Here is a 13,187-nt window from a genome sequence, read left to right on the forward strand (position 1 = left end):
TGTTCCAAATCTAAAGTCCGTCAGATTTGCGAATGGAAAAGTCCGCTGAAGGTCCGGTGAAGCCCACACACGATTGGATTGTCGGACAAGTCCGGTCGAAAAGTTCGACCGTGTGTACGCTGCATAAGACAGCACAAGATCACAACAATAAACTGAACAAGAAGCAAAAACACAACAAAATTACCAATAACACCCGTTAACACCAAATAACAAAATTAAAACTACACTACAAATAAAAGACCCATACAATTAAAATACAACATAGAATAAATAACACAGATTAAAATAACAGGCAAACTACCAAATACAAATAATACACCACTTTCTCTAACACCACCCCAAATAATAACCAACACAATACCAACATACTACAAAAACAACACAAAATCCTGATTATAAACTAGAATTAAATCTTCACCTCCAGCCCACAGGCAAAAATTATTTCCTGTGTCGCTCTGTGGTTCATTGTGGGTGTAACAATCTGTCACTGATGGTACTCCGCAGACTGACCAGCGTATTGTGGAGTGGGTGGGAGGAGTTGTCCAAGATTGAACGTAACTTGAACAACATTCTCCTCTCCAATACTGTTGTAAAAGACTCAAATTCCAATTCAGCAACATCAGCCTTGCGAATCAGTTTGTTGAGTCTGTTGGTGTCGGACACCCTAAGCCTGCTTCCCCAGCATGCCATTGCATAGAGGAGAGCGCTGGCCACCACAGACTCATAAAACATCTTCCGCATTGTCTTGTAGATTTTAAAGGATCTCAGTCCCCTCAAAAAGTAGAGGCGGCTCTGGCCCTTCCTTTAGAGCACCTCAGTGTTCTTGCTCCAGTCAAGCTTTTTATCTATGTGCACCCCCTGATACTTGTAAATCTCTACTACCTCCACATCCACTCCTCGGATGGAGATTGGGGTCTCTGGTGGCTTCCTGTCAGGGCTGGACTCAGCCCTTCCTTCTCTGAGATGGCCGCTCAGCTGTCGGTTAATTGTCAGCTCCTATCTCTCCACAGTGACCCACCTGTTGATGTTATTCTGCTCATCAGTCCTGCTTACTTAAGCCGTCCAGCCCAGATGATCTCTGCCTTCGCCTGGTCAACATCACAGAGAATCTCTCCTGTGTGCCTGTTAAAGACTTGCTTAGCTGACGTTCCTTCTGGTTCTAGATCCTGCTTGCTGTTCCACTACACTGATCCCTAGCTTCCTGACTTTCTGGCTTGTCTATCCGTTCCGGTTACCGAACTTTGGCTATGTTTTGACTACGTTTGTTCTATTTACTTTTATTATTATTAGACAAGTGTGATTTAACTGTACTTCTGTCTCAGTCTTGTTTAATAATAATAATAATAATAATAAAAGGTAAACAGAGCAATGTAGTCAAATCATAGCCAGAGTTTGGTAACCGGAACGGATAGTCAGTCAAGCCAAGATGTCAGAAAGCCAGAGATCAGCGTACTTCAGGACAGGCCAGGAAATCGGGAGAATAAGCATAGTGGATCAGCAAGCAGTGTCAGGAACCAGAAGGAACATCAGCCAAGCGAGTCTTCAACAGGTACACAGGAGAGAGTCTCTGGATGTGTTTGACCAAGGCAAAGGCAGAGAGAAACTGAAGTGAACAGCTTAAGTAACCAGCAGGACTAACGAACAGGATATCATCATCAGGTGAGTCACTGTGGAAAAGATTGGAGCTGGCAATTAACCGACAGCTGAGCGGCCTGCTCTGAGAAGAAAGGGCTGAGCCCAGCCCTGAACAATATGATAGGAGTTTTCCAGATGCAAATTACTCATGACCCACTGACATGTATATAAGGGAGTCTGAGTGAAGAGGGATGCTTGCCTAAAGTTAGAGTCCCTATCTCTAGATTCTTATTCGTGCACACAAACTTATAGCCGTGGAAGGGCTTTCCTCTACTCCCACTAGGTTTGAGGAGTGGCGTACGCCGGTAATACATTACTCAAAGAAAGACAAATTTTTGCAAATAGAGGTGCCCCCAAAAAATTCAACTCTGGGAGCTTTGGTTGGCTGTTCCCGGTCTAGCACCCCTGTGCCTGGTAACACATCAGGTATTTCAATGTTGACTTTTGTTATATACTGGGCTTTAGTGACTGAAAGAGGTACAATACTTACATTTATTATCTGAAGTTGAGATATTGTGACAAAACTAATTTACACATTACATTTAGTGATCACACTAAGTACTCAAACAGAATGCACTTATTCTTGAGATGACCTCTTATATTGATAATTTTTCTGTTGTGTGGATTGACCATGTACATCTCTTCACTGCTATGATGTAGGGAAGCGAAAAATATGTTCATGAATTGTGATGTGTGAGGATATTTACAGTTGATGTTCTTCCCTTGCATTGACTCCAATTTTCATATACAGTATCTCACAAAAGTGAGTATACCCCTCACATTTTTGTAAATATTTTATTATATGGTTTCATGTGACAACACAGAAGAAATTACATTTTGCTACAATGTAAAGTAGTAAGTGTACAGCTTGTATAACTGTAAATTTGCTGTCAGCTCAAAATAACTCAACACACAGCCATTAATGTCTAAACCGCTGGCAACACCAATACGTGAAAATGCCCAAATTGGGCCCAACATGTCAATATTTTGTGTGGCCACCATTATTTTTCAGTACTGCCTTAACCTTCTTGGGCATGGAGTTCACCAGAGCTTCAAAGATTGCCACGGGAGTCCTGTTCCATTCCTCCATGACGACATCATGGAGCTGGTGGTTGTTAGAGACCTTGCGCTCCTCCACCCTCCATTTGAGGATGCCCCACAGATGCTCAATAGGGTTTAGGTCTGGAGACATGCTTGGCCAGTTCATCACCTTTACCCTCAGCTTCTTTGGCAAGGCAGTAGTCATCTTAGAGGTGTGTGTTGGGGTCGTTATCATGTTGGAATACTGCCCTGCGGCCCAGTCTCCAAAGGGAGGGGATCATGCTTTATGTTGGCATTCAAAGTTCCTTCAATGAACTGTAGCTCCCCAGTGCCGGCAGCACTCATGCAGCTCCAGACCATGAACTCCCACCACCATGCTTGATTATAGGCAAGACACACTTGTCTTTGTACTTTTCACCTGGTTGCTACCACACACGCTTGACACCATCTCAACCAAATAAGTTTATCTTGGTCTCATCAGACCACAGGACATGGTTCCAGTAATCCATGTCCTTAGTCTACTTGTCTTCAGCAAACTGTTTGCGGGCTTTCTTGTGCATCATCTTTAGAAGAGGCTTCCTTCTGGGACCACAGCCATGCAGACCAATTTGATGCAGTGTGTGGTATATGGTCTGAGCACTGACAGGCTGACCCCCACCCCTCCAACCTCTGCAGCAATGCTGGCATCACTCATACGTCTATTTCCCAAAGACAACCTCTGGATATGACGCTAAGCATGTGCACTCAACTCATTTGGTCAACCCTAGCGAGGCCTGTTCTGAGTGGAAAATGGCGAATTGGGCCCAATTTGGACATTTTCACTTAGGGGTGTACTCACTTTTGTTGCCAGTGGTTTAATGGTTGTGTGTTGAGTTATTTTGAGGGGACAGCAAATTTACACTGTAGCAAAGTGTCATTTCCTAAGTGTTGTCACATGAAAAGATATATGAAAATATTTACAAAAATGAGAGGGATGTACTTACTTGTGAGTACTGCATATGCAGCTTACAGACTGGGGTGTTTGATGTTATTTGTAAGGTGTGTGTGTGGTTTATTTGCAAAACTGTAAAACCTCAATAAAATGTATCTGGGAAAAAAAAATGTTGAATAATGCCCTTGCTATAGATATAGGCCATGTAAGTACCTCCTAAAGGCTGACTAGAATACTCCCAGAATATTGCTAGAACATTATTAAGTGAGGCCTAGTCATTACTGCTTACCTCCACCATCACAGGATTAAGCTCTCAAACACTGAGCTCAGAGCTACTGCATCAGAAGAGAGAAAGAGCAAGGGGATCTGATGGGATCCGAATCAGAGAAAGAGGTCGCTCCTGTGATGGTGGAGGTAAGCAGTAACAGCTAGGCCCCACTTAGCAATGTCCTAGCAATGTCCTGGGAGTATTCTATTCAGACTTTGGGATGTATGTAAATGGCCTACACAAACTGTAAAGCAAGGGCATTATTTAACTTTAGTCAGAGCTGCATGGTTTGTTTTTATCTACAATCACCCCTTACCTGCATAGACAGTTTTTTGTAAAGGTAAACTAACCCTTTAAAACAATCATCGAATGCATATTAGGAACATTCTTTTAACCTCCCTAGCGGTTTTCCCGAGTGTGGCTCAGGGTTAAATTTCAGTACCATTAGTGGTAACCCCAGGCCACACTCGGGATTGCATTGCAGGATCCTGGTGCAGGTTACTTACCTTATCCCCAGGATCCTGCAATGTCCCCCCACTGTGTCCGTGGGCTCTGCCCGATGCCTCTGTGTGCCGGGCTCCGTTCCCTGCGAGTGTCGTTATGCACGGGGCGGAGCCTGGCAGCAAATTCAAAAAATTGAAAATTCATAATACATACAGTACACTATAATCTTACAAATTACATTACTTTATGAAATTATTTCACAACCCTTTTGTCCCTAGTGGTTTGTCCAGTGCCCTTCATGCAGTTTTATATTATATATACTGTTCTTCCTGCCTGGAAACTTGAGATTGTCCATAGCAACCAAAAAGTGTCCTTTTACGTCCAAAGTGGTTTTAGACCAGCTAGAAAACAGTGATAGTAAATTAGAACACTTTCAGAATTGAGCGATAGTGAATCGTGGAGAAATTCATTTTATTAATATTATTATATTATTATTTTTTGTAATTATTTATAGTTATTTATTATATTATAATTTATGATTTTGTCTTTCAAACTTTATCATACCCGGGATGTCTACTAGACTCTTGTTTGGACAGATTTAAGTGTGTTATTGCTAAGAATTACAAGCCTACAATATAAAACTCCAAATTTCTATGCAAAACAATTGCACCGCTTTGAGACGCAAAAATCTGACATAATCATACCGCCAGGGAGGTTAAATGTGAACCTTCAAATCATAATGTCCTGTTAACACCTGGCCAGGGCTAAGAATCATCATGTGCTGTGAACAACTGTTCATAGCTGATCACTCAGATCTGAGCACTTTGAACATACTAACATGCAATGCAATCTAAATATGGAGTGCTTCTTGTGACCCCCAACCATGGTCCTTTGTCCGGCCAAGAGTGAATTGTGATCTATTCAACTGTCCTATTGACCTTATATATATCATCCTTAGTCTGGCACAGACTTGTTAGAGTTTTCATGAAAGAGTCTCTTCAAAGTAGATAAAGTTTTCTTGGCTTCTGCATTATTTGCAGTGTGTCTACAGACTATATCTACTACTGCATATGAGGTATGCCTATTAGGAAGGTTTTCATCTAGACAGTATAAAATCCATCCTTTAGTATGCTAAGTGGTAGGTGTTAAAAGCAAGGTGTTTCTGATGCTGAAGTTGAATCAGATGAAAGAACCTGTTCAGTTTACAAAGTCTCCAAGATATGCTTTTTTAGCAACAAAGGAGATGATTGGGACAGTGTCTGAGTGGACCCAACCCTACCATTAACAGTGTGATATTTTTTATTTTTTTTATCATGTATCAGTTTTAAATGTGACTACTACTATTAATATATTCTGTTTCTTCATAGAAAAATGCACCAATGTTTCAAAGGATGGAAGCCTCATCATTACCTGAGGAAATATTATCCAATGCCAAAGCCTTACCATACCTCCAGCAGGATACATTGTCAGGGCTGTGAGTTCTATAACGGTGCCCCTTCCGTCAGTTCATGATATCAAGTGATCCTCTGGTGTACCTCAGTGCTCAGTTTTTTTTTGCTGTATGTTTTCAGGGCTGGTTTCCCTTCACTCAGCCCACTGTCCCCCGAGGAGATATTTCAACCACCATGCCTGGACCAGGACGATGAAGACTTTGAAGAACAGTTGTCTCTGGTAAACATGTCTGATAGAGAAGCTAAATGAGCCACTCTGTCAGCAATGGGATTGTGTGTGAATGATGCATGGTAGGAACGTGCATGCTTGAAAAAACTATGTTGACAGTTTGTAATTGAGAAAATTGTCCATATGGAGTTACTGAATGGCTATGACTGCTGTACACACACTGAGTAAATGACATGCTACATTTTTTAAAATTGCTGTTTACCTAAGAAAGCATATTGAGTAACATAGCTCAAATAACAAACATAGGCCATAGTAGGCACTCATTATATTCCCCTTCATTAATGCATTTTTGTTCCCCCCCATATCTCATACACACAGACATATAATTAGTGATGAGTGTATTAGAAGGACTTTCGTTTCGGTTCCCATGATGTTAAAGATTTCAAGCTGAAATCCAGCCTAATCCAGTATTGTGTACATACAGGTAACATGGCTATTTGAACTTGAATCTTGGAATCGTTTGTGTATTTCTTGGGGAGTAATCTAGCATCAAACTCTACACTTTGCCTTTGTGCAAGAGTTTACTGTAATTAAAACCAGTCACTTCTCCTCTCTATCCTTGGGCAGGGTGACAGGTCTTCCATTGGCCCTCTCGACTAGTTCTCTGAAGGCAGCCTGCAGTAGGGAAAAATGCAGGGCCCTACCAAGGCTCTGTTCTCTAAGTAGCACAGTGATGATATCACCAGTACTTTTACATAGTAAAAGGGCTTGCAAAAGAATTTGACACATGCTGTGGATTTATATGCTTTGTGGCTATTAGGGCATATACTGTATCTAAATTAAAATTTTGTCCTGGCAGTTTAGACTTAACTTCGAAAGAAAGCCTCAAACTGAAGGCCACAAGGGCTTCACTTTCGAACATCGTCTTTTAGAGCTTATGTCCTCTGGCTTGTGTGACTCTTCTGAGATCCCTAAGACTTCATTGACAGGTGCATTTAACCAACCAGTGACCACCTTCTGATTTGCATTTTGACCTGATTCAACCGGGTTTTGCATTCCTATAGACTTGTGTGGGGCTGCAAACTCCATGTGATGCAAACAAAAACCAGCCAACATGGCCCTTAATCTTTGATTCCTTTTTTCTCTGTGATTAATGCAGTAATATAATCTACCTCCTCAAATCCTTGTGGTCTTCAGTATGAGCATTATGTGTCAGCAAAAATACCCCCACCAAATCCTCCCTCCTAGCACAAATCTTCTTCCCCCCTTCCAAATCCTACTAAATCACCACTCTTAGAACCCCCCCATTTCCACTTGTGGTGCCCCCTCTACTTCACATGATACTACAATGCCCAGGGCAGATGCCCCACCTGCCCACCCCTTGTCCCAGCCCTGGGTGTATAGAGTCACTAATGCAGTGAGTTGGGAAAAGATGATGATAGCAGAGTACAGACCCCCCAGCTGGGTAAAGAGGTGAGGCATATGCAATACTGTATCTCAGTTACAATCTCAGAACCTGCATTATAAACTGGAATGAAAGTTCTTTCAATGCATTATCACTTTTATAGTATCATCCCATATTTGTTACTGAAATAGAACCAGAGAAACCCTTAAACAGGTAGTTGGTAAGTGAAAATAACATAAAATGTTTTAGAAAATGTAGTTATGAGTGTATAGGACCTTAAGGGCCCTAATTTCACAAACAAACTTAATACATCTTTATTTTGATGAGATTAAAAACAGAAAGATGATTAAAAACAAATATAGGTTGGAAATTTGTTGCAAACGCTTACACTCTCTTTCATTGTCAATGTCTGATGCATTTCGAGTTTTTCTCTCTCTCAGGGGTACGGGTTGAATCTTAGTATCAAAGATGATGTATATAGGCATGCATTAAAACATTATACCAAACTATAATACAGTGCCTTGAAAAAGTATTCATACCCCTTGAATTTTTCCACATTTTGTCATGTTAAAACCAAACATTTTATTGGGATTCTATATGTTAGACCAACTCAAAATGGCACATAATTGTGACGTGAAAGGAAAATGATAAATGTTTTTCACCATTTTCTACAAATAAATATGTGAAAAGTGTGGTGTAGACTTTGACTAGGCCATTCTAACACATGAATATGCTTTGATCTAAACTATTCCATTGTAGCTCTGGCTGTATGTTTAGGGTCATTGTCCTGCTGGAAGGTGAACCTCCGCCCCAGTCTCAAGTCATTTGCAGACTCTTAGGCGCCTTCCACATGAGGCGGATCCATTTAGCGGAGTCCGCCAGCTCAGCAGGAGATCGCTCTGTTGATCTCAGCTGAGCCGGCAGATGACAGGTCCATCTCTGCTCACTGAGCGGGGAGGGACCTGTCAGAGCCCCACTGATCTCTATGGGGATGATAACATACAGCATGTCCGTTTTCATCAGACGGATCGCTGAACATGTCGCCATACATCTGATTTTAGTGGATCAGATGGCAGGCGGGTGTCGGCGGACACATCTCCGCTGTCATCTGCCTGCCCATAGGAGTCAATGGATGGCCCGCCGGATCCACCTTAAAATTGGACAGGCGGATCCGAGCGGGCTTGTCATGTGAAACGGGTCTAACGGGTTTTCTTCTAAGATTCTCCATTCATCTTCCCATCAACTCTGACCAGCTTCCCTGTCCCTGCTGAAGAAAAGAATTCCCACAACATGACGCTGACACCACCATGTTTCCCAGTGGGGATGGTGTGTTCAGGGTTATGTGCAGTGTTAGTTTTTTGTTACACATAGCATTTTGCTTTTAGGCCGAAAAGTTCAGTTTTGGTCTCATCTAATCAGAGCACCTTCTTCCACATGTTTGCTGTGTCCCCCACATGACTTCTCGCAAACTGCAAATGTTTAATATTTTTTTTGGCTTTCTTTCAACAATGGCTTTCTTCTTGACACTCTTCCATAAAGGCCAGATTTGTGGAGTGCAGGACTAATAGTTGTCATGTGGACAGATTCTCCTTCCTGAGCTGTGGATCTCTGCAGCTCCTCCAGAGTTACCATGGGCCTCTTTGCTTCTCTGAATAATGCTCTACTTGCCTGGCCTGTCAGTTTAGGTGGATGGTCATGTCTTGGTGGTTTTGCAGTTGTGCCATACTCTTTCCATATGTGGTTGATGAATTGAACTGTGCTTTGTGAGATGTTCACAGCTTGGGATATTTTTTTTATAGCATAACCCTGCTTTAAACGTCTCCACAACTTTATCCCTGACCTGACTGATGTGTTCATTGGCCTCCATGATGCCATTTGTTTATTAAGGTTTTCTAACAAACCTCAGAGGGCTTCACACTTTTCAGATATTTATGTGTAAAAAAAAAAAAAAATTTATCATTTTCCTTCAACTTCACAATTATGTGCCACTTTGTGTTGGTCTATCACATACAATCTCAGTAAAATACATATACGTTTTTGGTTGTAACATGACAAAATGTGGACAATTTCAGGGGGTATGAATATTTTTTTAAGGCACTGTATCATACAGGGCATTTTTTTTTTTAAATCAGTGTCAGATGTATTGAGTTGGAGATCTTACAGTATCAGTGAGAGGTACATGACAGTCATCCTCATCCTACAAAGGTTTAAAAACAACCCTGTCCATGCAGTCCTGTGATGGTCAAGCCCACAAAGGGAGTGGGGGCAAGGGTGCACGCAGAGACCCCCTGCAGGCAACAGTGATGCCGAAAAACACATTTAATGCAAAGAAAAATCCCTGCTAATTCATCATTACCAAAAATTCTGCATATATTATGTAAAAAAGTAAATTACTGAAATATGTTAAAAAAAAAAAGAAAAACATGAAAACTAACCTTAAACAATACAGGCAAGGAGTCTGTCTTAGAGCATGGCCGACTTCATCGGTCCACCTGGGAAAGAAACAGTGATGGCCGTGCTCCAGGACAGATAGAAATGTATCCATTATGCCCTTTACACACGACCGGTTTTGCCGTAGGAATAAACTCTGAAGGTTTTTACGACGGAGTTCCAACGGAATTCCGCTCAAGCTGTTTTGCATACGCACGGTCACAACAAATTCTGACCGTCCAGGACGCGGTGACGTACAACACATACGACGGGACAAGAAAACGGAAGTTCAATAACCAGTAGCCAATAGCTTCCGTTTCGTACTTGCTTCAGAGCATGCTTCGTTTTTGGTGCGTCAGAACAGCAAACAGACGAGCGTTTTTTCTGATAGTAATTTGTTCCGTCAGAAAAATATAGAACATGTTCTCTATCTAAGTCCGTCTGAATATTCAACAGAAAAAGTCAGATGGGACATACACACGGTCGGAATATATGATGAAAAGCTCCCATCGGACTCTTTCTGTTGGAAATTCCACTCGTGTGTACACGGCATAAGCTTTATTAGATGTGGAACCTGAATAGGGTCAATTAATCTGTTTTCAATCTCTTAATCTTAGAGAAATATCCCCCAAAAAACTGTGGAAAATAACAGTCTCATTGAGCCCAGATGGGGCACTTGCATTTATTCTAAAAATTCAAATTTTTGGTATAACGTTTTGTTTTATGCCTAGTTACATTATGTCTTTGACACTAAGGTTCAGTCCATGGCCCTGAGAAAGAGAGAAACTGGAATTGCATTGGCCACTGACAATGAAATGCTGATGACTGAACTTTCTACATTGATTGAATTACGTTCAGGAGAGTATAAGTGTTTGTGAGAAATCTCCAGCCTACATTAGTATCTTTTCCTCTTTCTGTTTTTGATAGCATCATAATAAAGATGTATTAACTTTTTTATCATATGGTTGTGTAATCGCCCGTACACCCATCACTACCTTTTCTATATATATTCTGGGATGCTGACACCATTGGTAGTCTCAAGTCATACTTATGACAATATATTTCTAACATAAAAATGATATTAGGATTCAATAAATGTATTTGAAATGAAACATGTGTTGACCATACCAAACTGTTTTGGTAGATAAGCTGAGATACAATATGTGTGTTTATTGGGATCTGATTATTTTTTTTAGGATTAGTTATGCATGTTTGAATGTGATCTGAGCTGTTTGGAAAAGGACCAATGGGTTTGAATGAAATGTGTTTACCTGTGAAGTAACTATCATGGCGGGTGTTTAGTCAAATGTACATGTTCAATAATCTACTGTGTTGATGTGCGTTAACGCCAGATGTTCATGTCACTAGTATGTTATCATGTAATACATAGATGTCATCCTGTCTGCAACAAGAATAGGAGGATACAGAGCCTGTCCGTGTGAAACATGTTGTCACCTGTTGATTCTGCCTAGTCACTGCAGTGTAATGCTGTTGTCCACACCACTGGATAGTAGTGCTGATGTGTGTCCCTGTTGCAGTGTCATTGCACTGTGTGTCTTTAAGTCTTAAGTATTTTGTAAGAGTGCCTCCATGTACACACAGAACTGTCAAAATTAGAGGGACCAACAGCAGCCCAATTCTTTTTATCACGTGTTCCAAAACCATACTACTAGCAGTACCAATACACATAAGAGATCTGTCATCTTGATACTTGACATTTTGACACATGATTGCAAGTCCATGGTATAGAAATAAACATAACCCTAATGCACTGCCACTGGATGTGTGCTGGACATTTCCAGACATTTCCACATTGTACATTCAGCTTATTATAGACACTTGCACCCAGGGCTTTTTTCAGCCGGAACTTGGCGGAACGCCATTCTGCCACCCCTGGCAGCTCTCTCTTCTCCAGCCTGTCACTTCACACAGAAGCTGGTAGAGGAAATTCTACTCACTTCCTCCATCGACATTCTGTGTGCTAGCACCGGCTCCCAGGACACCTGCCCCACATCTGTTGATGGGTGCCCGTAGTCCAAACACCACAACTGTCAGCATTTTTTAATGGGGATTCCGGAGGGAGCTTCTGTCCCTGCCCGCTGTGTGTGTGTCAGATCTATGTAGCACCGAGCCATGTGAAGCAATCTGAAACTCCTCCTCGGCTCTGAGCTACACTGATCTGACAGGCAGGGCTGCACAGAGGAGACTGCACTAGGCTGGAAAAAAAGCCCACCCTGCCTAATAGAATGGAGCTGGCTACACCATTGAAACTGTGAAGAGGTGAGAGAGCTTATGAGGGAAGGGGGGGGGGGGGGCGATTGTGCAGAGAGACAGCTGTGGATATCCTAGAGGTCAGAGCTGGAGGGGGGATAGATTGTTCAAAGTGAGAGCTGTGGGCAGGGGGATTTGTACAGACTTAAGAGAGCGCTGTTGGGGAAGCTGGGGGAGGTAAACTGTGGAATGTAGGGGGGGAAGGGGGGTGTGAGTGAGCTGTGGATGGGTGGGAGAAGGTGAGCTACAGATGGGGGGAAGTGAGCTGTGGATGGGGGGAGCAGGCTGTGGATATTGAGAGAGGGTGAGCTGTGGATGGAGGGATGAGCTGTGGATGGGGGGTGAGTTGTGGACAGGAGGGCAAGGGTGAGCTGTGGACAGGAGGGGGGAGGGTGAGCTGTGGATGGGGGGGTGAGTTGTGGACAGGGAGGAGAGGGTGGGCTGTGGATGGGGGAGTGAGCTGTGGACAGGAGGGAAAGGGTGGGCTGTGGATGAGGGGATGAGTTGTGGACAGGGGGGAGAGGGTGGGCTGTGGATGGGGGGAGGGTGAGCTGTGAATGGGAGGTGAGTTGTGGACAGGGAGGTGAGGGTGGGCTGTGGATGGGGTGTGAGTTGTGGAAGGAGGGGAGAGGGTGAACTGTGGATGGGGGTGAGTTGTGGACAGGGGGAGAGGGTCAGCTGCGGATGGGGGGGAGAGTGAGCTGTGGATGGGGGGAAAGGGTGAACAGTGGATGGGGGGTGAGTTATGGACAAAGGGAGAGGGTGAGCTGTGGATGGGGGAGAGGGTGAGCTGTGGATGGGAGGAGAGGGTGAGCTGTGGATGGGGGGGGAGTGAGCTGTGGATGGGGGGAGAGTGTGAGCTGTGGATGGGGGAGAGAGTGAGCTGTGGATAGGGGAGAGTGAGCTGTGGATGGGTGAGAGGGGGAGCTGTGGATGGGGGAGAGGGTGAGCTGTGGATGGGGGTAAGTGAGCTGTGGATGTGGGGAGAAGGTGAACTGTGGATGGGGGGTGAGTTGTGGACAGGGGGAGAGGGTGAGCTGTGGATGGGGGGAGGGTGAACTGTGAATGGGAGGTGAGTTGTGGACAGGGAGGAGAGGGTGGGCTGTGGATGGGGGGTGAGTTGTGGAAGGAGGGTAGAGGGT

General features: G+C 43.3%; 1 protein-coding gene across 9 annotated transcripts in view; it reads left to right on the forward strand.

The window, feature by feature from the left end:
* CACNA1E (calcium voltage-gated channel subunit alpha1 E) overlaps positions 1 to 13,187 on the forward strand; it is a 1,300,209-nt gene that overhangs the window by 1,258,332 nt on the left and 28,690 nt on the right. For all 9 annotated transcript variants that reach the window (XM_073593343.1, XM_073593351.1, XM_073593342.1 and 6 more), the window contains 2 exons: positions 5,687 to 5,793; positions 5,891 to 5,990. In XM_073593343.1, coding sequence (XP_073449444.1) covers positions 5,687 to 5,793; positions 5,891 to 5,990 — 207 coding nt within the window. The remainder of the gene's footprint in view (positions 1 to 5,686; positions 5,794 to 5,890; positions 5,991 to 13,187) is intronic.

This window comes from Aquarana catesbeiana, linkage group LG07, assembly GCF_042186555.1.
Source record: "Aquarana catesbeiana isolate 2022-GZ linkage group LG07, ASM4218655v1, whole genome shotgun sequence".
NCBI classification, from domain to species: Eukaryota; Metazoa; Chordata; class Amphibia; order Anura; family Ranidae; genus Aquarana; species Aquarana catesbeiana.